At 37.5% G+C, this 23,895-nt stretch overlaps 1 protein-coding gene across 12 annotated transcripts in view; it reads right to left on the minus strand.

The window, feature by feature from the left end:
* QKI (QKI, KH domain containing RNA binding) overlaps positions 1 to 23,895 on the minus strand; it is a 169,478-nt gene that overhangs the window by 69,462 nt on the left and 76,121 nt on the right. For 6 of the 12 annotated variants that reach the window (XR_012622508.1, XR_012622509.1, XM_074818617.1 and 3 more), the window contains exon 4: positions 4,985 to 5,035. The exons of the other annotated variants lie outside the window; for them this stretch is intronic. Coding sequence is in view for 4 of the 6 variants with exons in the window: in XM_074818617.1 (XP_074674718.1) it covers positions 4,985 to 5,035 (51 nt within the window). In the remaining 2 variants the exon portion in view is untranslated. The remainder of the gene's footprint in view (positions 1 to 4,984; positions 5,036 to 23,895) is intronic. 12 annotated transcript variants of the gene reach the window in all.

A 23,895-nucleotide genomic window follows, 5' to 3' on the forward strand; every position in this document is an offset into this window, starting at 1 on the left:
TCCAAGACACTCTCCCAAATCACAAGCCAGAACTATTCTGAGTTTTCTTGTATAGAAGGCTTTCTTCCGTAGACTTCAGTTCAACAGTGCTGAAATGTTAACTGCTCACTCACACCAAAACAAGTGGCTCCATTCCCTTCTCCTTCCTCTCAGCTGCCTGCAGAGTCCTTCCCTCTTCTTTGCACCAGCAACAGCCCTCACCAAGCCCTTCTAGAGTTTAACACAGTTTAACACACTACTGCTGTCAGATTAGGTTCTGCCCGTTTAGCGAGCTGAACTGGCTCAGTGACACATCCCACAAGCAGGAGACTGAGCACAAAGGAGGGCACAGGCCCATCGCTTCATAGGAAGCTGCCAGCTGTCAGTCACACCTTCAGCAGGCAGCCCAGCCACTCCCCTGCCCCACCAAACCACTCACTACGGGGGGTGAGGATGAGGGAGCCCCAGGCTCTGACTGCCTGACTTCCAACTCCGTAGCCATGTTCCACACCTACCCCAGCGCTTAACTCGAATGTAGTTTTACTGTAATGCATATATTGCTATTTAAAAGTTATGTATTCTGAAAACTCAAGTTTCCACTCACCTCAAGTTAGACATGCAAAGCAATCAACATTTTCCACTTCAAATGTTACATCTCAGTTGCCTACCTGAGAAATGAACATACTGGGTCCCATTTATTTAAATAAAGGTGTGGCAAAGAAAATCCTAGTCACTAACAGCGTAGTGATTAACTCCAAGGAAAAGTTCATTTACACAAAAAGGTTGTAACTAGCAACCTTAATTCTGCAAATTCCAATTAGAAGATGCTAATCTCAATGCCCTTCTATAAAAATGTGTAATTTCACAGGAAACATCGGCTGGGCTTCAGTGGCCCTGTTTCCCTGTTCATCATACAGCAGCACTAATACTGCCTTATTACATAAGGTGTTGGGTTTTTTTTTTTTTAAAAAAAGCCTTTTGTAATCGCTCAGGAGTGCTTTCCACTAATGAATTATATAATTAATGTCACTCAGTTATTCGCTCTCTCATTTCTTTACACAGTGATTTCTCCCACAGTACTAAGTTTTTTGTGTTGCATTTTGGATTAGAGAGGAGTGAGACCAGAAATAATGGTCAGTTAATTCTACAGTCAGCAGGCCTCGTGAAATTCTATTACAGAAGAGCTTTACCTTAGTGACCAGATACTGTTAAGCAGATGAATGCCCACGGTTCTTATTCCACTGCTTAGATGGTGGCTTGCTCTCCTCTAGTGACCCCCTCTACAGTCCGTGGGTCTTTTGGAGAAGACAAACAGTCGAATTCATTGACTAATGTAACAAACTCGTTTTCCACAAAATACTGTTGTTAAATAGACATTGTGCTACAGGTGGCATAAGTTCACAGCGTGTTACCAAATGTATTGTGCTGTCCAGACAGGGTAAGAGGTTCTTTATTAGCTGGAAACAACTGAAAAGCTAAATTTCAGGATCACTCGAATCCATATACTAACTGATTTGCTCCATAGCTAGAAAGCTCCCCAGTTAATTGCAATTCAGGTTGAGCCTCCATTCATTCAGGTCTTCCCAGGTTTTGTTTTTTCCTTTTTTTTTTTTTTTGTGTTGAGGAGTGGGCTATGTGGGCTTTGTGTTGTCTGCTTTGGATTCATACTATGCTAATACTTCTAAGCAGTGCATACATAATAGTGTAGTATGTTGCGTCCATGATTTATTCAACTTTTTCTTCAATGGTCGCCCACAATCAGTAGTACAGTACTGAGCAGGACAAAGAATACAGCATTTCTATAGCACTACTGCTAAGACTGTTAGATTTAAACACATTTAGTAACAGTCTAGCCTTATATTTTATCTCCATTCTCTTATTTTTTCGCTATTAGAAAGTTTACTCTAAAACTATAGTAATTTTAATCTTATGGTGATTACACAGGCATGTTTTTATATATCTTTGGGTTTCAATCATTTTACTCCCTCCTCCTGAAATACTTCAATTCTTTCCATATTTACTCAGTTGCAACAATTACAAAACAAATATATTTGTAAACAAGTAACCCAGACAACAGTTCAAGACAAATGGAAAGTAACAGATTAGATATTAATGCAAATTAAATAAAACTAATTTCTACTTCAAAAATAAAACAACAAAACACAGAAAACTCCACAAATTTGTCACCGAGTACAGAATTGACAATAAATATTAGATAATGAACTAAAGTTGAGTCCTTGAAGGAATTTAGAACTACTACCTCAAATGATCTCAGCGCACAAACTTTCCATGTATTTACGACTGAAACCTGGCACGGTCTGTAATTGTATTGTTTTATTGCAGCAGTTGCCTCAAATCCTTGCTACAATTATACAGGATTTGACACACCCAAGTTACCACCTAGATAACTCAAAGTGTGATCACTGTTCCAAACCCTCTTTATGACCACTTTCATTCAACAACTCTATTGATTATAAGGACTGCAGAATGAAGGGTATCCAGCATGTGGCATGTGTTCTCAAGGCTAGATGAAAATGTAGTTTAAAAAAAAAAAAGTCCAGTTTCACATGAATTTTTTGAATCCCACAGGTTTTGGTAAAATGTACAAAAACATTCACCAAACAAATATAATTTTTTAAAAATCTCATTAAATAGTGAAACTGTTGACATTTTCATTTGCAAGATTTTGAGTAAAACTGAGTGCACAAACTGAGTAAAAACTACAATTACCCAAATTATCACAGCTCCATTGCAAGTCACTGTAATATGAAAAATTAAGACATGTATTTCTGCAAATTTTCAAGTTCTGTTTTTCAACGTAGTGTCCAAAGAGAAGCACGGGTAGATCTAGCCATTTCCCTCAGCTAAACAAAGATATTAATGAAGAGAGAAATACTGTGAATAAGTACTGGACAGATTAAAAGAACCAAACAGAATGTCATTATCGTATGAAGCCACAGAAGCAAAGTAAATCCTTGATGGGTTAACCAAGTCTGAAGACATTTAAACTGAGTAATTTTTAATATATTCCAGTACATTATCAGAAACATGCAAAAGTTATTAGAAAAATTAACTGCTTCTACTTTGCAGAAGACAAGTTCCAAACTTGTTTTGTTAAAATGTCTATTATACACAGTTTTAGATTGCATGCTTATCTGCCCCCATAAAAATCAAACCAAAGTTTTACAGTTTAAATTAATATAGTTCTGAATAACAAAAGTAAAAGATGGTAAGGCTGGGAAGAAAAGGTCATTATGTGCATGCCTTTCTTACATTCTACAACGGTTTCATCCATCTTAGAAAATAAGACAGCATTGTGCATGAATTGAGGACAAGAATAATTACACGCTCTGCTCACATCCTAGAGAGATAGCTAGAAGAGGTTGGCTTCCTTCATTCTAAATGTTTCCTACTCTTCAGGAAAGCACAAGCATAATCCCTTTGTTCAAAATGCACTTCCAACAGATGACAAAGATTTACTGCCAACCAATAGGTGCTGATCTTGCCACTTCCTTTTTCCCCTCCTCTCCCTTCCCAAAATGGCACAGGTATTAATGTGGGTCAATACATCTTATTAACTAGTAAAATTTTTTATCCCACTGAACTACACTCTCATAATAGCTGACCAAAATCTAGCTTCTTTCCTGTCCTCATTGTAACCCTCTAACATGGAATAGAACATTTCCACCCACCTCCCAAAAGACAAGTTGAGCAAAACTGTCCCAAATACATGTAATCCTGTATTGTTATGAAATGATGCAAATTGCCTCTTTTTACTGATAAGGAGGACGAAGGTCCGAAAAAATAACTAGTTTCCTAACTGAATAGGTTTGAAGGTTCTTTACAAAATAAAGAATTAACAGTATCAGCATGCTACCTATCATTAATATTCTCCATGTTACAATTGTAGGCTGCCAACAAAATTAAAACTCCTCTCTAAGTATCTGCTATTACATTTGCACTGTATTGACTTAAGAATTCATTCAAATGTGTCACAAATGAACTTCATTACTTTCAAACAGGAAAAACACCAATAGCACTGAAAAATTCCAGCCCTTTCCAAAAAACATTTCTGATATTTCCAAGAACTGAAACCCAAGTGTACAGTTTTACAACTTTGCTTCCCAGTTCTCAGTTAGCACCCATCTAGTATCATTCATAGTCAAAAAATTCCAGTCTGTTTCAAATGTCTGCATCTTTAAATGAGAAAATTAAACACAGCAAAAGAGAACAGATATGTCAAGATATGTTCCATATTTTATGTTTAAAAAACAAGTTGGGGACCCTGCATTTATCATCTGAAGATGTAAGAAGCATCATCTCCACAGTGTACCAAGAAACCACAGTCATCCAGCTCAACTAATTCAAAAAACCATTACAGCACTTGGCCTAAACCAACAATTTAAACTATTCTAAATTGATGCTGCTAGTCCCACCTGGAAGTACTAAAGTGCTTGCAATCCAGTTGATGGTTCTCAAAAGCAACAGGAAGTTTCCAGCTGGCTTAGCACTGAAGCAGGTGGTCATAGTAATTTAAATCACCAGTAACTGTCAGGAGGATGGGAGGAAGTATACCTAGCCAGGGCTCGGCAAGTGGCGCTGAACAGTAAGTGTTGACTTAAATTGTCCTAAGACCAGCCCTGGAACTGCAGCCTGAGATACCTGAAGGAGTCAAATTTCCAGCACTCAAAGGCTGACTGATTTTCACCTCAGCAATACAGATGGGTAGTTCCTTTCTATACCTCCAATAGAGTCTTTAGAAAAAAACCAAAATACTAATTTAAGAACACAAGTGATACCTTCAGGAGAAACTCGACATGAGCTCTCAGAAATGTCCCCAGTGTAGAAATAATTACAGGTTTAGACCCGGTACGTAAGAGGTTGTTGAACTGCCCTTAGCGAGAATGCTGAAGAGCCCATTTGAACGCCAGCAGCGCCTCCTCAAGTTATAGGTGATTTGCAAAAACTTATTGGAATGTTTACAAGAAGTAAAACATTTACTTGCCTCTACCTCCAAAACTGCTGGATCATGGTTGTCTCTGCTCTTAAAGGAGACCTGAAAAGCAAAAAAAAATTGGGCTTGTGCCCTATTTTGCTTCTTTAAGATGTTTAAGAGAGGCAGGAAGAGTTGGAATTAGGGTTTTCATTTTATCCTGTGATGGACACAATTTATTCCTTATTTACACTTGGGACTGAAATCCCAAGAAGCCTTAATATAAGACAACCTAGGAAAGGGAAAACGATGCAAGAATCAACAGAAGCTATATCACAGACGAAAGAACAAACCAGTTTTCTTCCCCTCGCCTCCACCTCCAAATTCTCCTTCATCTGAATGACAAATAACACAAAATCTCTTTCCAGAGTTAAGTATTTCTGCACTATCACTACTGGTGATTAGCACACAGTTTTATGAATTAACATCATACATGCTTTAAAAAAAAAATCAGTTTGAAATTTGATTGGCATATTTTAAAATGTTAAGATAAAAAGCAATCAGGGAAAAGAAGCTCAAATCATTTTCAGGGCCTCTCTATGTTTCAAAATAGCAAAATAAGTAGAAAAATGATTTTTAGAAGTTCTTTGCAAATGCGAAAGAGTGAAAAAAACATGAGCTGGCTAGCTACAAAAGGGAGACAAACATGAGTTTCCCTTCCACTACTAACATGACTGTAAGTCAGTTTGTATGTATGCTATAAGTGATAAGTGATGCAGTTATCAGAACATGAAAGCTGCTGCAACGTTTTTTCTAAAAAATAACTGCATTTCATCTGGCAGCAGGAGGCTAATTTAAAAAAAAAAAAAATTAAGAGTCAAATTCATACCAGAGGCAAATGAGCAAAGAGGATAGGCTTTTTTTAACTAATACCCATTACTGTTGGAACAACCATAACAGCTAATTACTTTTAAGCAAGATGGGAAGGTACCATGTAATCCAGTCAAAAAATGGTTTAAAGCCCCTTCTCTATTCCTTCCACCTATACTTCAACTATGTAATTACTATATATGAAATGGGAAAGTCCATTTTTTTGGTAAATAGGGAAGTTAAAAAAATGTTGCTTATGAAAAACATGCAATCATCAAGAAAAACAAAGCAGGATGCTAGAAGTAAGAAAAATATATCCAAAGTACATTAAAGTACATACTTAAAATACTATTGCGGTAAGTTATGGTGTGTTCAAATTATGTATCACAGATAAACTATGCTCAACCAGTATACAGTTGTAGTCAATGTTTTAAGCGAAGTCAAACCAATGAACTGGCTGAAAGTTCTCCATCATTACATACATGGAATGTGACCTTGCTGAAATGCTAAACCAGCATTAGACAGCTTCAACACCCTTCTCTAACAAAAGAGTATTTTATTTTGATAGATAGGAACACCTGGTGACACAAGGTACAGTTTAATAAGTATTTCAGGGACAGCATTGGCTTAAGCAACCTAGGTAATGTTGAGTTCTACCCAAGAGCAGGCAAAAGACCAGGGCATCTTTACCCTAGGTTTATTCTTCAACTTAGCTCTCTATTAACAATTAAAATGTTACTTCTCCAGTTGCAACAAGCAGCAGGTGGCAATTCAAACAAGTAGTGGCACTGAATTAAATGCTCCAGTGGCATAATTCAAAGGTGGGTTGTTTTGGTTTGGTTGTTTTGTTGTTTGGGTTTTTTGGGGGGTTTTTTCGGTTTGGATTTTCTTGGGGGTGGGTGGGATGGGGGGTGTAGAGGGCTGTTTGGTGTGGTTTTTTTCCTTCCACAGATGAACTGCGAGAATGAAATTTTTTTTAAAAACAAAAGAAAAAAGAAGAAAAAAAGGAAAAACTTAATCTTTAAAGTATTGAAAATAAAACATTAGAACCTAAGTCAAAATCAAGAAAAACACGTTTAGCTCAGAAAAGTAACTTAAAGGTCTACAAAGCATAAAATTCCAGGATCATACACGGGATTCTTGTTTCAAAGCTATGAAGAAAGAATTCACAAATTACACTGTTTTCTCTTTTCTGTTGAACAAGAATCCTTTTCATCAAAACTTCTTACTTTACTGGGTGAAATTAATGGCAAAATAGCAAACTAGGAGTTAAAGTAAAAACATTTTAATTCAGACACTCATCATGGAATGTGAAGGTGAAGTTTAACTCTGCAAGTTAATTTCATTTAACAACCACCTATCACTGAAAACAGTGGTCCTGACTGCTACCTCCCCTGAGCTGTCCCTGCTGTTTAGACAATTGTGCAGGGCCCAATTTAAGAAACTCACAAGGTCAACTGACTCCTGAGGATGCACCTGAAACAGTGGGAACAGATGTCCTAAGGCTTTTAACAGGAACTGACCATTAGATCAATCTAAACATAGTGCCATACCACTCATACAAAAACCTTCAATAATTTGCAACAGCAAGCAGATTTTGTCCTTTGAGGACTACTAATATGATTAACTTCCAGAGCTCAAGCATTACTCTGCTTAAGAGTGTGTGAGCCTCTTCAATCCTGCATAATTCAACAAAAATGTAAGTAAACACCCTTTGAATTAAATTCTGATTTAAGGACATATGTGGTTACTTCAATACCCATTATACCACCCACTTAAAGAAAAGTGTATTTATATTGTGTTTAATTCACTTTAAGATTACCAAACATAGCAATGACACAAAAATATCTTCCATTTTTCAGTAATGTTTTTAATAGCATTTTTACTATACAACATATCCTACCCATGCAACTGTTTACCTTGATACCCCTATTACCTATGCAACTATTTCGTACAAAGCATTAAATCCCATTTAAGTGTTATGGAACAGAAGTGACTAAAAGACTTTTGAAAAGAACTGAGAATTAAATCAAAGTATACCAACTACAAATTTCAATACTATTCTCCACAGTGATAGAGTAATCTGAAAGAAATTTATCTTCTGCTGTAATTTACAAACAATAAGAGACCATATACTCTTAAGTTCTTGCTGCAAAACCATATGGTCTCACAGGAAAAAGTACCTTCACTAAAAAGTGCTCAGAAAAGTCAGAAAAAATTATCAGAAAAAGTTGCTGATACGATTTATTTTCCTCTGTTAGTAAAGCACATTTTAACTGTTTAACAAACTACAGCAACAAGAGTAAAAACAGTTTTCAGTGTAAGTCACGCTCAGCCCAGTGTACACAGCACTGCCTCCATATTCTCCCTGTCCCATCCCCAACCTTTACGCTGCAGGCAAGGTTAATAAGACGTATCCCACTTGGGGATAATAAAAGTCTGAAACCACCTGCAATAAAATTTTAGTGACTAAACTGACTTAGTAGAAAATATACAACTATTTAACACACCAGCACTCAAGCTCCACAAGGCGAGAAAGGGATATATCGCAGTTGCAGTGTACGCAAAGTAAGAAGTAGGCATAGCTCATATTCCATGAAGAAGTTAAAACATCAACAGGATAAAATACACAGACCAAGCAATGGATGGCCAAAGCATTTTAAAAAAAGCTATCACCTTTGAGACATGAGGTGTCTGAAAGCAAGTTGTGTGATGTTCTGAGTACTTACATATATATGAACTGTTTTAACAGCTTTCTCTAACATAATACAACATACAGGATAACTTCCCTATTAGAGTTTTAAAACACTGCCCCACCACAGGCAGAAGGTGTTATTTCAATTATTTTCTCTGATGATACCAACAAATAAACTCTTAAATCTGATAATCAAATAGTACATAAAAATGCCACACACGAAGATTCAAAAACCCAGGCATAGTTTTTCCCCAAGATACATATATAAGTATAGGCACTAAGAAAATAAAGAACTAAACCAAGAAATAAAGTTTGTACTGTATATATTCACTGAGTCTGAAAAGCAGCTGAATTAAGTCTAAGCACGTAACATTTGAAACTCCAGGCACAGAAATAACTAGCACACAGCTACATACCAAGCTTTTCATTTGTGTATTTCAAATGTTTCCCTTCCATAAGAGGATAGGCATTATTTTGTGGTATGTAGACAACCATACACAGTCCTGTTAGCTAAATCATCCCAGGATACGGAAATCCATCCATTCTGCAAGTTCTGTATATGTCCTAATATTCACCTCCACCTCCAAGTAATTACATAGCTCTTAACACTTTAACCACGGTAACTGCTGGTATGAAGACAGAGTGAACAGACTGGAATGCAAACAAGTGGTGAAGTATCTAGTTCAATACATATGAAAATTACCCTTCTGAGTTGCAGAAGGCAAGAAATTGTTTATCATCATAAAAACTGTATTTGTAAATAACACAAATCAGCATTTATTTATTAATACATTTAGGGGGGGAAAAAAACGCCTTCTACTACTGTTGTCACTATTTTGTTGAAAGCTAACACCCTGTTCTCAGTTTCCTCCTGATCTCTCAGGCCTGATCTTGTTCATCTCGAAACTTGCTGCAGACTTTCATTTCCTGTTCCCTATTAGCAAGGTCATGCCTCACTTTCTTTTTTTCCCTTTAAAAATTCTTGAAGACAGTCTCAAATTTGTCACACAACTGAACATACTTTACTACTTTTCTTAACACAAACAAAAAAATCTCCAAAAACCCCAAGCCAGTTTAATCAAAGTTTTTCTAAGCTGAAGTCAGTAACAAAGACACACAACAAAAGCCCAGTACTCTAATATTTGTTGCTGAATACTCTTCTTGAATTCAGGATTAATGAGGCATTGCTTACTATAGAAGTGCCCTATTCACAGTATGACTAAAGCAACAGAACTTGATATAACCAACAAAAAAATCTATACAATTAAAATCTGAGTTCTCTGAGATTACGTGTAGCCAAACCATACTGGAGCCCCAAAATTTTAGCCTGATCCTCACCAATGAGCTATTTTCATTTTAACATCTAGGAGTATATGTATGAAATCCATGATGCACAAAGTCTGATATGAAGAAAACAAACCCTTAAATTCAGCCTGACTGTAGAATTGTATACACACACTATATATATAGGGAGAATGAAAGTTTTTGTGATTTGTCCAAAACTTTGATAAATTAAATGTTCCATTATACTATATTGAAATTTTATTCAGTACATCTTACTGTTATCCCTCTTTTTATACCTAGGCTTAACTCCAAGTAATTTTTTTCCATGTTCAGAGACTTTGACCAGAAGGAATCGCAAAGATGATCTAATCCGGCCTCCAATACATCATAGGCCATTACTTTTCAACAGAAAAAGAACTGCTCTGACAGTAATCATTACAAATTGGTTTAGAGCGTATGCAAGGTCATCATAACTTGACTCTGCTAATACATGGAATTAAAGTTTGTTTCTAGATGGATTCTTCACATTTTCTTGAAGAGAATTCTGAATCACTAAAAATCTGATTTAAAAAAGTCTTAGCTTTGAGGCACAAGCATTCCAAGGGCTAAGTGGTAAATTCTTTTTTCTTTCACAGTAAATTTTGAATTTTTACCCCTTAGAGGAGCACATTCCATTCTCCTCTCAACTGTCCCAATGGCTAAGAAAAGGGAGAGAGGAGATAAAGAACATCAGTATCATCACCATCTACTTTCAAATCATACGTAGTTGTGCTCAGAATTACATCACTAGAGAGAATCCTTCAAATACCGGATGCATGCACATACATTGTTATGCAGCTAAAAGGTAGAAGTACAAATGTGAGACATGCTCTATACGTACCAACCATAAATAAAATATTGTTCACATTTTCAGTGTTTTAGTTGCTGATCCTACATAGGCAAGATCTGAACCTGCTGGAAATTATAATTCATTGTGTACATCTGCAATAGAAACAAGCTTTATGACATGGTTTCAGCAGTACTGTTTTCATCAGAGAGAAAAAAGCATGTTTAGTAGGTGTATATATGTATTTCAAATGACAAGTACCATCAACTGAGATTACAGGGGGAGATAAGGGGTCCGAGTTTTCCTCACAAGGTATGTAAACCCTGTCACCAGGATGCTTAACAAACAGTATTCTTCTGGAGGACTATCTGGAGAGGTGAAAGTCAACTCTCAGCTTCTAGGTTTTTCACATCCTAAAGCTTCTTGGTAGAAGAAATTTGATTTTTTTTTTCAAATGTTAACGAGATAGTGAGATTTTGCTATTTGAGTAAGTGTATGACTTAACACAACATTTTTGTCTAACTTAAAAATTAAACTTGAGGAAAAATTGTTGATAGGGTGAGTGCAGAAAATTGCCCAACTTGTAAATTCCAGATGTCATTTTTCAAATTGAAAAAGTCATGGCTAGAAAAGAGAATTTCCATTAAGTCTTAGACTTAGGAACCTCAATCTAGGGCACAACCAGATATACTGAAATTCCCCCCAAAAGTGACTGCAAGTTCTAGAAGAATAGTAAAGAACATAAAGGGAAAGCCTGCTCATGCAAAATGGGTCTAGGAAAAGCAGTTGCTTAAGGAGAAAAAGTTCCTTTACTTTTCCACTTTTTAATACTGCACATAATTTCAACAAAGAAATTTTCTTCTCTGCAAAAAGATCTGCATGTAGAGATTATGTGACAAAACAGCAGCTTAATATCTACTCAAAATCGAATATCACAGCATTATTTTTAAGTTTTGTATATGGAAGAAGATTTCTCTAAAACACATTAAATAGTTCCTCAAAAATGGAACTGAAATGAGTAATGAAGCAAATGCTCAAAAAACGTTAGTAAATTATTTTGAAGTGACCAAAGTCAATGAAATGTAATCAGAACAATTTAATGTAAACAGAAGACTCTGATAGGCTCATTATCTCTGCTTTACACAGAACAAAAAATACAATATGTCCATTTCAGTCTATTCATTCTGGAAGAACACAGTCCTCATTTTTATCTGAAGTTGGGATTTTATACTAAATACATGAAAGTTTAAGGAAGCCTCAACAAACTGTCTTTGATATTAGAAAAAACTATCTCTGACTGGACAGTGTGGGTTGCAACACTCACCTAATAAAGTGGAATGACTATTCAATGAGCATGTCTGATCACAGGAAGCTAATCTAATCAATGCAGAACCTAATCCTACATGGGTGAGCTAACAGTTATAGTAATGTGGTCTTGCAGCACTGCTATGCCATGGAATAATTCTACTAATCTAAATGCATCTCGAAGTCACATTTCACTTCTTTTTTTTACAGTGCAGAAGAAAGAAAACTGGAAAACCAGTTAAAGGACAGACATCATTCCACTTCAGAATGCCAGATCATAAAACACCTTATCAAAATCTTATTTAATGCTTATCACTGTTTATTTTGTCTGAAAGGGGAATTGTCTGATGAGTATGTACAAGTTTACATTTATTGACTTTATGATTTATCTAAAGAAAATGTAATCAATACTCATACGAAAATTTATTGCTAATTACATGCAATTAAATCATTTTATGAAATTTATCACTTAATACGCCCAGGAAAACATTTACTTCAAAAGAAAAGCAGACTACTTCAAAAACATGCCATTTATGAAATCTCATCTAAGCAAGGTTTTCTACAGTTTTCTTTCTGTAAACCATGATAAATTCACACAATTAAAACTTTTATTTTTAAACCTGACTTTTCACTGAGGTTTGCTTGTGTCCTGTGAAATTACAAAGTTCCACTACCAAATAAAAGCCAGCTTTCTGCTCTTCAACAATAACACTCTGTTTACATTTTCAACAAAACAAGAAAATATCTCAAGTTTTCCACACCTTATAAAGCCTTTTAAGGTATTCTTTCATCTGCAATTTTTTGTTGTTGTTTAATTCTATGGTTGTATCTAAGACTAGTCATGACTGCTACATGTCATGACTACATACAGTATGTGCAATATGTCTTCTGAAAAAACATTATTAATTGTGCCTAATTATTGCAGGCAACTAATCTTACTTTCTGCATGTGACCTCTATTCACCTAAGAGTTGAAGCTCTGAAGTTCTAGTTGAATTACCCTGCATTGCCATAACCACTGAAGAAGTTTGTGTACACGGCTTTAAAGCCGTTACAGTAATTACTCCTTTTCACTTACTGTTTCACATTTTTGGCCAAATTAGTCTAGCATCAAACATTCCGCTTGCACTCCAGCATAAAGCCGTTCATGCTTGTTGAACACAGACCTTCCAAACTTCATAACTAAACCAACCAAGCCATTCCTTAATTTCTTTGGATGAATGACATAAAAAGCATTAAAGTGTTACTGTAACAACTCTATACTCTTTCTTATTGTCTACTGATGTATTTTGTACATTTTCACTTTTAGAATATTCTTCAGCATTGTTACCTGAAGGAAATAAAGACCCACACAGAATACCAAGTCTTCTACATTAACTTCCTTGCCTTACTCCTCTCCTTGTTATTTCTGTTTAGATATGCAAAAAATCTGCTGCATAGAGAATCCTATCTCAGAATGAAGGGTTCCCATCCAAATTACTGCATTCACAGTTTTCTCACATATGTAAGAAATCTAAGAGGAAAATATTAAGCTGATTACAAAATCTTGCAAATTCAGATCTGAGGACATTTCTTCATAAAACAACAAATATTAAAAGAAGTTGAGAAAAGCAATTACATTAGAAAACATGCTTCAAATACTTGGAATAGAAATGCTCAGGCAATAAATTTCATTTCAAACCCCCCTCTTTTTCTGACATGTAAACACTGCAATAAAATTTCAAGAAACAGTGACGTAAGGACCCATAGCAACAGACGCTTCACACAGAGGAATGCCACGGAAGAGGATAGGGCAAGGGTCTTCCAAATTAAAGATTTGTTTTTACTTCCACTGTAGCCTCTAATTAATAAAGTGCAAGATGTAAGAGTCAAAGAATTTTAAAAAACCAAACAATCCCAAAACATACCACCACACCAAAAAGACAAAACTCGTTTTTCTTTACTGTCACTAGGTTCATGAAAAAAATCAAAACCGTCTCCAAACAGCTGAAAAAATCCTGTTAATTTTCTTCACCTCACGTCTTCTCCACCAGATAAAGGAGGGCATTATCACAAGTTTTAATTGAGTACTGTCACTGGTGGGAAGAAAAGTGTGGAACTACTACTTTCCATATCAAACAAAGCAGGTAATTAACAGCTATTCTGGCACAATCCCTTATCATCAAAATACACAACACTGTTAAGTTCTCTCAATGCCAATGCTTTGCTTCAACAAAGGAAAGTGATGTTTCAGGGTCACATTCACTCCTTTAATACACAGGCATAAATTTACTGCTCAGTCAGACACCTATAATTAAACACAAGAAGAATATAATTCTAATATTCAGACAGGCTTGCATACGAGTGGGATATTTCCCCCCTGTAAGATGATTGCCTTTCATTTTTTGGTTTCAAGTAGCTACAGTTCACTTAGTTTTGATTACACAGCAATTAGATATGCAAATACAAGAGATCTAAAAAAATGCTTTTTTGAATGTCAGATTGTAAGTAATCAAGCTTATTCTTTTCTCCTGTACACATAAGCTATTCATTAAACAGCTATTGTCTTAAAAACATTCCAACAGATTGCATTTATCAGGGTTTTAGAAGCAAATATGGGAGTGCACATTACCCAGAAGATGGCTCATCTGGGAATGAAAACGATCTTACAATTAATTTTAATATATACATGATAGTGGTTAACTAAGTTGGAACTAAATACCACATTTCACTTCAACTTATTGTTACCTAAGCTGTTACCTATGTTACCTAAGCTCACTGCATCTTCAAATTAACAAAAATTCATTACTTTGTATATTTAATGATACTGTGTTGGTAGTATATTTCACAGCTAAAAAAGCAGAATTATTGAATATCAATTTTTTGATTGTATATTGAAAATACATTCATATAAAGAAAGTCACTATGAAACCATGTGGTTAGTATAATTTTGGCAAGAATAGCCATTTTTACCCTCCCCTTTTTTGGGGGGCGACAAGATGTGTTCTATTAGAAGTGCAGACTTTACAATTTCATGCACCTACATGACAAGCTTGCTTCTCTGTGACTCTTCATGGAACCTCTAGAAGCAGCCCAGAGTTTCAGAGGTCCACTGATCACAGGTTAAAACGTTGGGAAAGTATGATTGGCAGCAGCTTCGAACAGCCCGGAAAAGCAGAACTAGTGCAATATTAGATGGAATTGTCTATAAAATATTTTGTCTATAAAATATTTTGTTACCCACAACTACGATCTACCTTCGACAGTTTGAAAGCTTGCTCTTGCAAACCTCTAAAGAAGCAAGAACAAAACAGGACAGGAGCAGGGGCTGGTCAGTTGTTTCTCCAAATGGTTACAAAATTACCTCCAAGCTAACAAGAGGGGAAAAAAGATCCCTAAAAGCAAGCCTGTGTTTTCAGTGACTCAGCTGTGATGAAATTTACACTAACAAAGGAAGCTGAAACCGTTCTTTCCTAAGGCTTAGCTTTCAAGCCAGGTAACTGAAGTAAATAAAATACTTTCCCAGCTGATTCCATGATTGCCAACCACCTTTCAAGATGTCTCTCACAGGAGCACAAATCCTTTTTCAAGGTCAGGAGAGCAGCAAAAATTACAAGAGATGCCTGAATCAGAGGTCTGTTTAAAAACCTGGAAAAAAAACCCCAGTTTAACTCTGAAGCCCAGCTTTAGGCCCTGAAATGTTCTGGAAGCTCAGATCCAAGCAAAAGCTGGGAAGGCTTTTTTACAAGAACTGACATTTATGAGCTAACAGATGAACGTGTGTGACAAATTATTTGACATTTTGAGGGTCTTCAAATTTGCTTCTCTTCTTTTTCTTTAAACATTCAACCTGATTTTATCTTTCTCTCCTCTTGCAATGAAAGAGCCTTATTTAACCAGCCAGTAAGGCAAAATCTCATTGACTGTCAGCTTGCTGTTGTGCCCATGCAACGTTTATATCCCTTCTGTTGCTTCTTCCCTAAAGGTCACTATAAACAACTGAGCAGCAAATGTAACCTGCGTATTTGAACTCCTACCCACTACAGCCTGATGTAAAGAATGATACTGCTGACAGGGGAACATGAATATACCCTCCCAGTGGTGCCCCTGCAACACTCACCCATCTATTATGTTGTTCTCCAAGGAAGACACTGGAAAAATCCTGTATCTACTACTGTAAAAGGCCAGGATCAAAAAGCATACTCAAAATGTCAGATTCTTGCCAGTTTCTGCATCTCACAAGATTGGTGGTACAGCATTAACTAGTCAAATTTACTATACTTAATACTGCAACTTGCAAAAACAGCCAGTTGAAAGTGTGTTTAATAGGAACAAAAGTAACAGGCCAAATATGATTCATTTAAAACCATGACACTTTATTCTACCTGGTAGATTCTTCTACTGTAAGTCATGAAACACACATTCAATTAGACTGCAAATAATAGGTTTGAAGCCTGCAGTAACCACATAAAATCAGACTTCCTTAAGAGAACAGAAACACATAATCAATAGGAAATGTGTTTTTCTCTTCAAAACATTTGTTTCTTCAGGTGTATATAGAAGACATGGTAAATTCGGAGTATCTGATTTTTCTTAGAAATGGAGAAATGTTTGGGTTTTTTTTTTAAGGGAAGGTTAATTTTACTACCAAATTAAACTATTCCAAAAAGGGACACTTCAAGCTAAATTGAACTTATCATTTAAAAGGCTGGATACTGAAAACTTCCACTAGTCAGGCTGCAGAAAACAATTTTGGCATTTGAAATACCCTTGTCTCCTCACCACATATTGACTCATTTCCAGATCAGCTTCAGTATTCCAAATTGCATTAATAACTATAAAATTTATCACTTATTTTGGCTGGTAACACAGCTTATCTTAAGACCGTTTCTGATTAATGCTGTTATGAGTCAGCGTGAGTTAACAGATTTAAGTTCTAGGTCTTTTTGTTAAGTGAACATTCAATTCCAGCATTGCCAACTTGAAACATAAATGATTGTTTCCAAGCCACCTCAAAGACTGCTTGGTCATTTGAAGCTCATTTACTCAGTAGATGGAGAGTGAATACAACATATATTATGAACACAAACAACCTATACTTTTCTCTATAAAAATTAATTCTAAATCTTACATTTCTTTGTCAACTACTAGCTTTATTATTTCAAATTATGTATTACAGTATGTTTTGTCAGTTCAGCAAGCTAGTTAAAACAAAATACCCCCCAAGAACCCCAGCAACCTAACAGTTAAACTCCCTTGAATATATATGGTTGTAAATATGTTGGACATTTGAAATCAATAGTACTGCATCTTAAATGGCTCCCAAATAATTCCGTCAAGTGGATCAATTAAATCAGTCAGGTACTTCAGGGGGATTCAGACAGTCGGTTAAATGTGGTTTGGCATTCCAATCCTTTAGCAACATCTGATTGCCAAGGAAGCATTAATCAATTCTATATGGCTGAAGGACTACACATTCCAGATAACCATTTATAAAAACACTCCAAACTGTGCATAAGCAGTGACAGAGTTGGTATTAATGTGCTAGGGGTCCCATCTTCCAAAAAACTGCTTCTTCCTTATTCAAGACAAATACGCAATTGCTGAAATGAACAGCAGCTCTCCAACAGAATGTACCAGGTGCTGTCAGCACTTCTTTCCTTATACCTTTGATTACCACCACAGCATAAACACTAAGGAACAATAAAATAAGGTACATGATGACACTTACTAAGAAAAAAACAACAGTTTATCTAGGCCCAAATGTCAGGATTTTAAGATCCTATGGGTAGAAAAGGAACGAGCATTTTAATGTGGAGAAGTGTGGGAGGCAGAAGAGAAAAAGAACTGATACCTAGGAGACCCTGTCCATGCCTTGGACAGGATTTTTAGGAACTATTCCCATAGCTCCAGACTGCAGAAACAATACATGTACAGCACTCAGACTATATCATAAGAGGACAGGAGAACAGAAATACCGGTTTTCAGCTTTTCATTCAGAACACTGGGGTCTGATTTTGCTGGCTATTGAGCTGGAAGAAGTTTTCTTAAGATAAATTGCTATCAACAGTGTCAAAAAAAAAATCCAACAAAAAAACCCACCACAATACCAACACTCAAAGAAAGTAATTCCAAAAAAACCTCCAAATAATTAAATAACTCCACACCAGAACATCCCATACCTTTTTGCCTGTATGAAATGTTATCCTCACTGGTAACAGTCATACCAATCTTGTGCCACAACACATGGTCAGAATAGTAGGGAAAGATTGGTGAAAAAAGTAGCACCTGCACCAGACTTACTATGTTAAGATAATAATTTTTTCTGTGGTTAGTATGTATTATATCCAAACATTTAGGTTATATGCACTCACTGGCCACATGCCATATCAAGGCATTCAGTTAACAGGCTAACTGGCTTTTGAAGAAAAAAGTTGGCTGTTTGTGCCAACTAGACACCTCCTCCCTGTACTGATTCCACCCATTCTCAACAAGTTTTTTACATAATTCCATAGCATCTTCTAATGAAACCAAGCAAGAATTTGATTTTCCCATTGTTTTTTTACAGCCCGTCTTCCTGTTACTTCAGCTGCCATTCTGTCAGGCACACGTGAGCTACAGCCTGGACGAAGTCACTGTTTTGCAGATTTTACTTTCAACACCCAAAGCCAGCCTCATTTCAGGCTATTATGGTTAGAGGACATGATTTTGGTTATCTTGTAGGAATACACTACTAGATACAGATTTATGATCCAAATTACATTAAAGAATTACATTAACAAATTAGTCAAGCAAGCATCAATACTGTGTGTTTGTGTGTTCCATAGCAAGTTTGTGGCACTTAACAATCAAATCAGATAATTTACACAGAATGTCAGATTCTATTAAGTTAAACAGTCTCCAAGCAAATTCAGTACTGGCCATTGCTAAATCTACTATTGTAAGAGTCACAAGTTTTCTTTAACAGAAAAACAGATTTGTGTACCTGACCTTAACAAACATTTGAATAAGTTTTCATCCTTTCATGCAGGTACTCAACACATACTTTAAACTGAGCTGTTATGAGTTTTAAATACTTTTTTTTAAAGATATATTCACAGTGCACATGTACTTCAGTGAATCTTACATTAATCAAAACATTCCCCATTTAGTGCCCAAAAAGATGTGAACATTGTGAATAATTAGCAGACAGAAGCTGCTAATTATTCTCAGAAAAGGCTAATAAATGTGCAACAGTCTGTCATAAATCCTTCTCTATATGTGAAAAGTGTAAAGACCAACAATAAAATCTTGCAACTATAGCTGGATAAACTGTAAATTAAGGATACTCTTCCACTGCATACCCATTAACATCTACACAGCTATACTTGAATTTCATTCATATCCTTAATGTACTGTACTGCAGGCCATACCTAGCAAAAGGGTAACATGTGATTAATAACATCCGTTTTAATCCAAGTCTAGGCAAGACAAAGGCTAACACAGAGCCAGCAGATCTGGGAAAAGGGGATAACTGTCACCACGTAAAAACAAGTTGAAATGGCAAACCACTCAGACATTTCAGGAATTACAATTTGTGATTGTTATCATACAGTTGACTTTTCCAAGCTGAAAAGGAATCCAGTATCTTGCCGCAATGAAACACTACAGATTATTTATCTCTGTCTGAAAAACAATAAAGTCAAATATCTCTATCTTCTAAATGCTCAATTAGTACTGTAAGTATTTAGTTTCAGTGATAGTGGTATCCTATTTTGTGCCTACTGTTTTGCTCCATGCAAAAGAGCCTTCCTATCAGTCTCAATGAAATTGCTAAATCTGACCCTAAGGAGCCATAACCAGGATGGTGAACAACAACCTGTTTTCTGCCTGCTGGCAGCCCCCCAAAAAACACGGAGAATCAGGAGCTCCCAAGAACTGATACCTACTTGGAAAATACAAAGGCATACTGCTTTCTTCCTTGAATCAACAGGTTCTGCCTGCATTCCCACATTTAATGAGACTCAATTTTTCACGCAGGACAAGGAAATTCCTGTGAGCCTCAAACTAAGTGTGGTCTTTCCCACACAGAAATCCAAGCACAGTTTCACAATACTCACCAAACACACTCAATGGAACCTTGAACACAAATTATTTCTGGTAGGCAAGTTTGTAATATCACAAAACTAATTCTTAAGAAAGTTCAAAAAAAGCCAGCCATATACCAAACATGGAATCATTCACTGAAGGGCAGCCCAATAGTTTAAGGTGATAGCCTAGAAAAACGTAGAATCCAGAAAAGAGTTTATTGGTGCTAATAAATGAGAAGGGTAGTAAAGTCTGCAAAACCACTAGTTGCCCTTCACAGAGCATCATGAAGATATGGCAATATCACTGAATCTATAATTTGTGGAATCTCACAAGAATCAACTCCCTCACTTTAGTATTTTTAGATAATGCACAACACTATTACTCCTGCATGAGAAGACTGAAGTTTTAAGGGGGTAGCAGAACTGCCATCCTGAACTTCCAAAGGGCTGACTTTGACTTGTTCAGGTACCTGCTTGACAGAATCCCTTGGGAGACAATCATGAAGGGTATAAGGGTCCAGGAAGGCTGGAAGAAAGTCTTAATGGCACAGCAGCAGGCTGTCCCCAGGTGCTGTAAAAGAAGCCAATGTCAGAGAAGACCACCCTGGCTGAACAGGGAGCTTTGGCAGCAACTCAGGGAGAAAAGGAGAGTTTACAGCCTTTGGAAGAAGGGGCTAGCCACTCACAGTGATTACAAAGATGCTGTGAGGCTGTGCAGGGCAGAAATCAGGAGGTCTAAAGCCCAGCTAGAAATTAATCTGGCTTCAGCAATCAAGGACAAGAAATGTTTCTATAAGTATGTCAACAGCAAAAGAAAGACCAGGGAGAGCCTCCATCCCCTGCTAGACACAGAAGAAAACATGGTAACAAGTGATGAGGAAAAGGCTGAGGTGCTTAATGCCTTCTTTGCCTCAGTCTTTAATAACAAGACTAGTTGTACTGAGGGAATCCAGCCCCCTCAGACAGAAGGCAGAGACTGGGAGAACGACCCCCCGGCATTCCAGGAGGAGATAGTCAGTGACCTACTGCATCACATAGACACAGACAAGTCTATGGGACCGGATGGGATACACCCGAGGGTGCTGAAGGAGCTGGCTGGGGTGCTCGCCAAGCCGCTTTCCATCATTTACCAGCAGTCCTGGCTGACCGGGGAGGTCCCGACAGATTGGAAATTGGCCAATGTGATGCCCATATACAAGAAGGGTCGGAAAGATGATCCGGGAAACTACAGGCCTGTCAGCTTGACTTTGGTGCCCAGGAAGCTGATGGAGCAGCTCATCCTGAGTACCATCATACAATACATGTGGGACAATCAGATGATCAGGCCCAGTCAGCATGGGTTTATGAAAGGCAGGTCCTGCTTGACAAACCTGATCTCCTTCTACAACAGGGCGACCTGCTTATTGGATGAGGGAAAGGCTGTGGATGTTGTCTACCTTGACTTCAGTAAGGCCTTTGACCGTTTCCCACAGCATTCTCCCGGCAAAACTGGCTGCTCGCGGCTCGGATGGGCACACGCTTTGCTGGGTAAAAAACTGGCTGGATGGCCGGGCCCAAAGAGTTGTGGTGAATGGAGTTAAATCCGGCTGGTGGCCAGTCACGAGTGGTGTCCCCCAGGGCTCAGTTTTGGGGCCACTCCTGTTTAGCATCTTTACTGATGATCTAGACGAGGGGATCGAGTGCACCCTCAGTAAGTTTGCAGATGCCACCAAGTTGGGTGGGAGTGTTGATCTGCTCGAGGGTAGGGAGGCTCTGCAGAGAGATCTGGACAGTCTGGAGCGATGGGCTAAGGCCAACTGTAGGAGTTTCAATAAGGCCAAATGCCGGGTGCTGCACTTGGGCCACAACAACCCCCAGCAGCGCTACAGGCTTGGGGAGGAGTGGCTGGAGAGCTGCCAGTCAGAGAGGGACCTGGGGGTGTTGATTGACAGCCGGCTGAACATGAGCCAGCTCGAATTGAATTACTCGAGCATGTCCAAAGAAGGGCAACGAAGCTGGTGAAGGGTCTGGAGCACATGTCGTACGAGGAGCGGCTGAGGGAACTGGGGTTGTTTAGTCTGGAGAAGAGGAGGCTGAGGGGAGACCTCATCACCCTCTACAGCTGTCTGAAAGGAGGTTGCAGAGAGCTGGGGATGAGTCTCTTGAACCAAGTAACAAGCGATAGGACAGGAGGGAATGGCCTCAAGTTGCACCAGGGAAGGTTTAGACTGGATATTAGGAAGCATTTCTTTACAGAACAGGTTGTTAGGCGTTGGAATGGGCTGCCCAGGGCAGTGGTGGAGTCTCCATCCCTGGAAGTGTTTAAGAGTCACGTCGACATAGCGCTTAGGGATATGGTGTAGTTGAGAATGGTCAGTGTTAGATTAATGGTTGGACTAGATGATATTCATAATCTTATCCAAGCTAGATGATTCTGTGAAATCATATGACCGTACATAAGAATGCCCATACTCTGCTAAAGCAAAGTCTCACCTAATTTAGTAACTTGTCTCTCATCTTTTTCTGCTGAGTAAGTGTGGAAAAACTTTGAGGTTACAGTAATGTCCTGGTTTCAGCTGGGATAGAGTTAATTTTTCTTTTTAGTAGCTAAAGTAGTGCTATGTTTTGGATTCAGTATAGGATTTGGTATGAGAAGAATGCTGATATTATACTGATGTTTTCAGTTGTTGCTAAGAGATCAAGGAGTCTCCACCTCACCATGTCCTGCCTGTGTACAAGAAGCTGGGTGGAAGCATGGCCAGAGCACCGGACCCAGATTAACAAATTAAACGTTCCATACCATGTAGCTTCATGCTCAGTATATAAAGGAGGGGCAGCCAGGAAGGAGGGGGTTCTCTCTCGCTTCTGGGACTGTGGTTTAGGGATCTTGGTTTTTGAGATTGCTAGCTGGGAACAGGCTGGGTATCAGTCAGTGGGTGGTGAGCTATCACTGCGTGCACCCCCCATTTGTAATTTCTCTTATTGTTATTGTTTTATTTTACTTCAATTATTGAACTGTTTCTACTTCAACCTACAAGTCTCCCTTTACCCCTCCAATTCTCCACTATCCCCCAGGCAGGAAAGGTGAGCAAGCAGCTGCATGGTGTTTGGCTACCAGCCAGGTTTAAACCACAACAAGTAGATTTCCACTGTTTAAACCATTCACTACTTTCACTGCTTTACTAGACAAAGTAAAATGTAGATAGATGTTTGCAGACAATGTTGTCAATACCTCAAAACAATTCAGTATGAATTGCCCCCCAAGCCTTTCAAAACTTCTATTCAAATGCTACATACAAACAGCTATAAGCTGTAGCCTAGTCAACTTTTTATAACACAACACTCTGTGCTTCCCACCTAACAAAAGCTTAGGAGTTAATTTTGCAGAAAGACAGTTTCTACCATGGTAGAGATTAAGATGAGTCAATTACCATTCCATTTATTTTATAAAATAGAGACTTGTTTATACCCAGATGTTCAGGCAACGACTCAAGATTCCTTGATATATACTTTTTCCACTACACTTGGTGCTACTCTTCTCCAGTTTTAAAATAATCTAGATCCTCTTACCTCTTGATCATTAAGGGTTTTTGCTCACAGCAAACTGACAAGAAAACAAATAAAAGGAAAGTAAAGAATAATACAAGTTATTTTCTACTAGTGTGGCTTTGATTACACTCCTCCAATCTACAGCTTCCAGTGTCTTTAATAAAATACTTCTTTAATACCAGAAGTCAGTTATTCCGTATCTAATTAGCTCAATAACCAGTTAACTATTTACCAGTTTAACTGCTCTAAGAACAAAATGACATATAATCAAGTTTTGATATCAAAGTTAATCAGAGTCAAAGGCTTCAGCTACTTTTCACATTACACACTGTGTGTCTTAGCGTTAAAATCTGCTCAAAGCTGCAACTCTGTATTGAGCACATGCAGAAATATATCCAATATATACTGGATATATTCAGTGTGTAGCC

The sequence above is a fragment of the Strix aluco genome, chromosome 3 (assembly GCF_031877795.1).
Source record: "Strix aluco isolate bStrAlu1 chromosome 3, bStrAlu1.hap1, whole genome shotgun sequence".
NCBI lineage: Eukaryota > Metazoa > Chordata > Aves > Strigiformes > Strigidae > Strix > Strix aluco.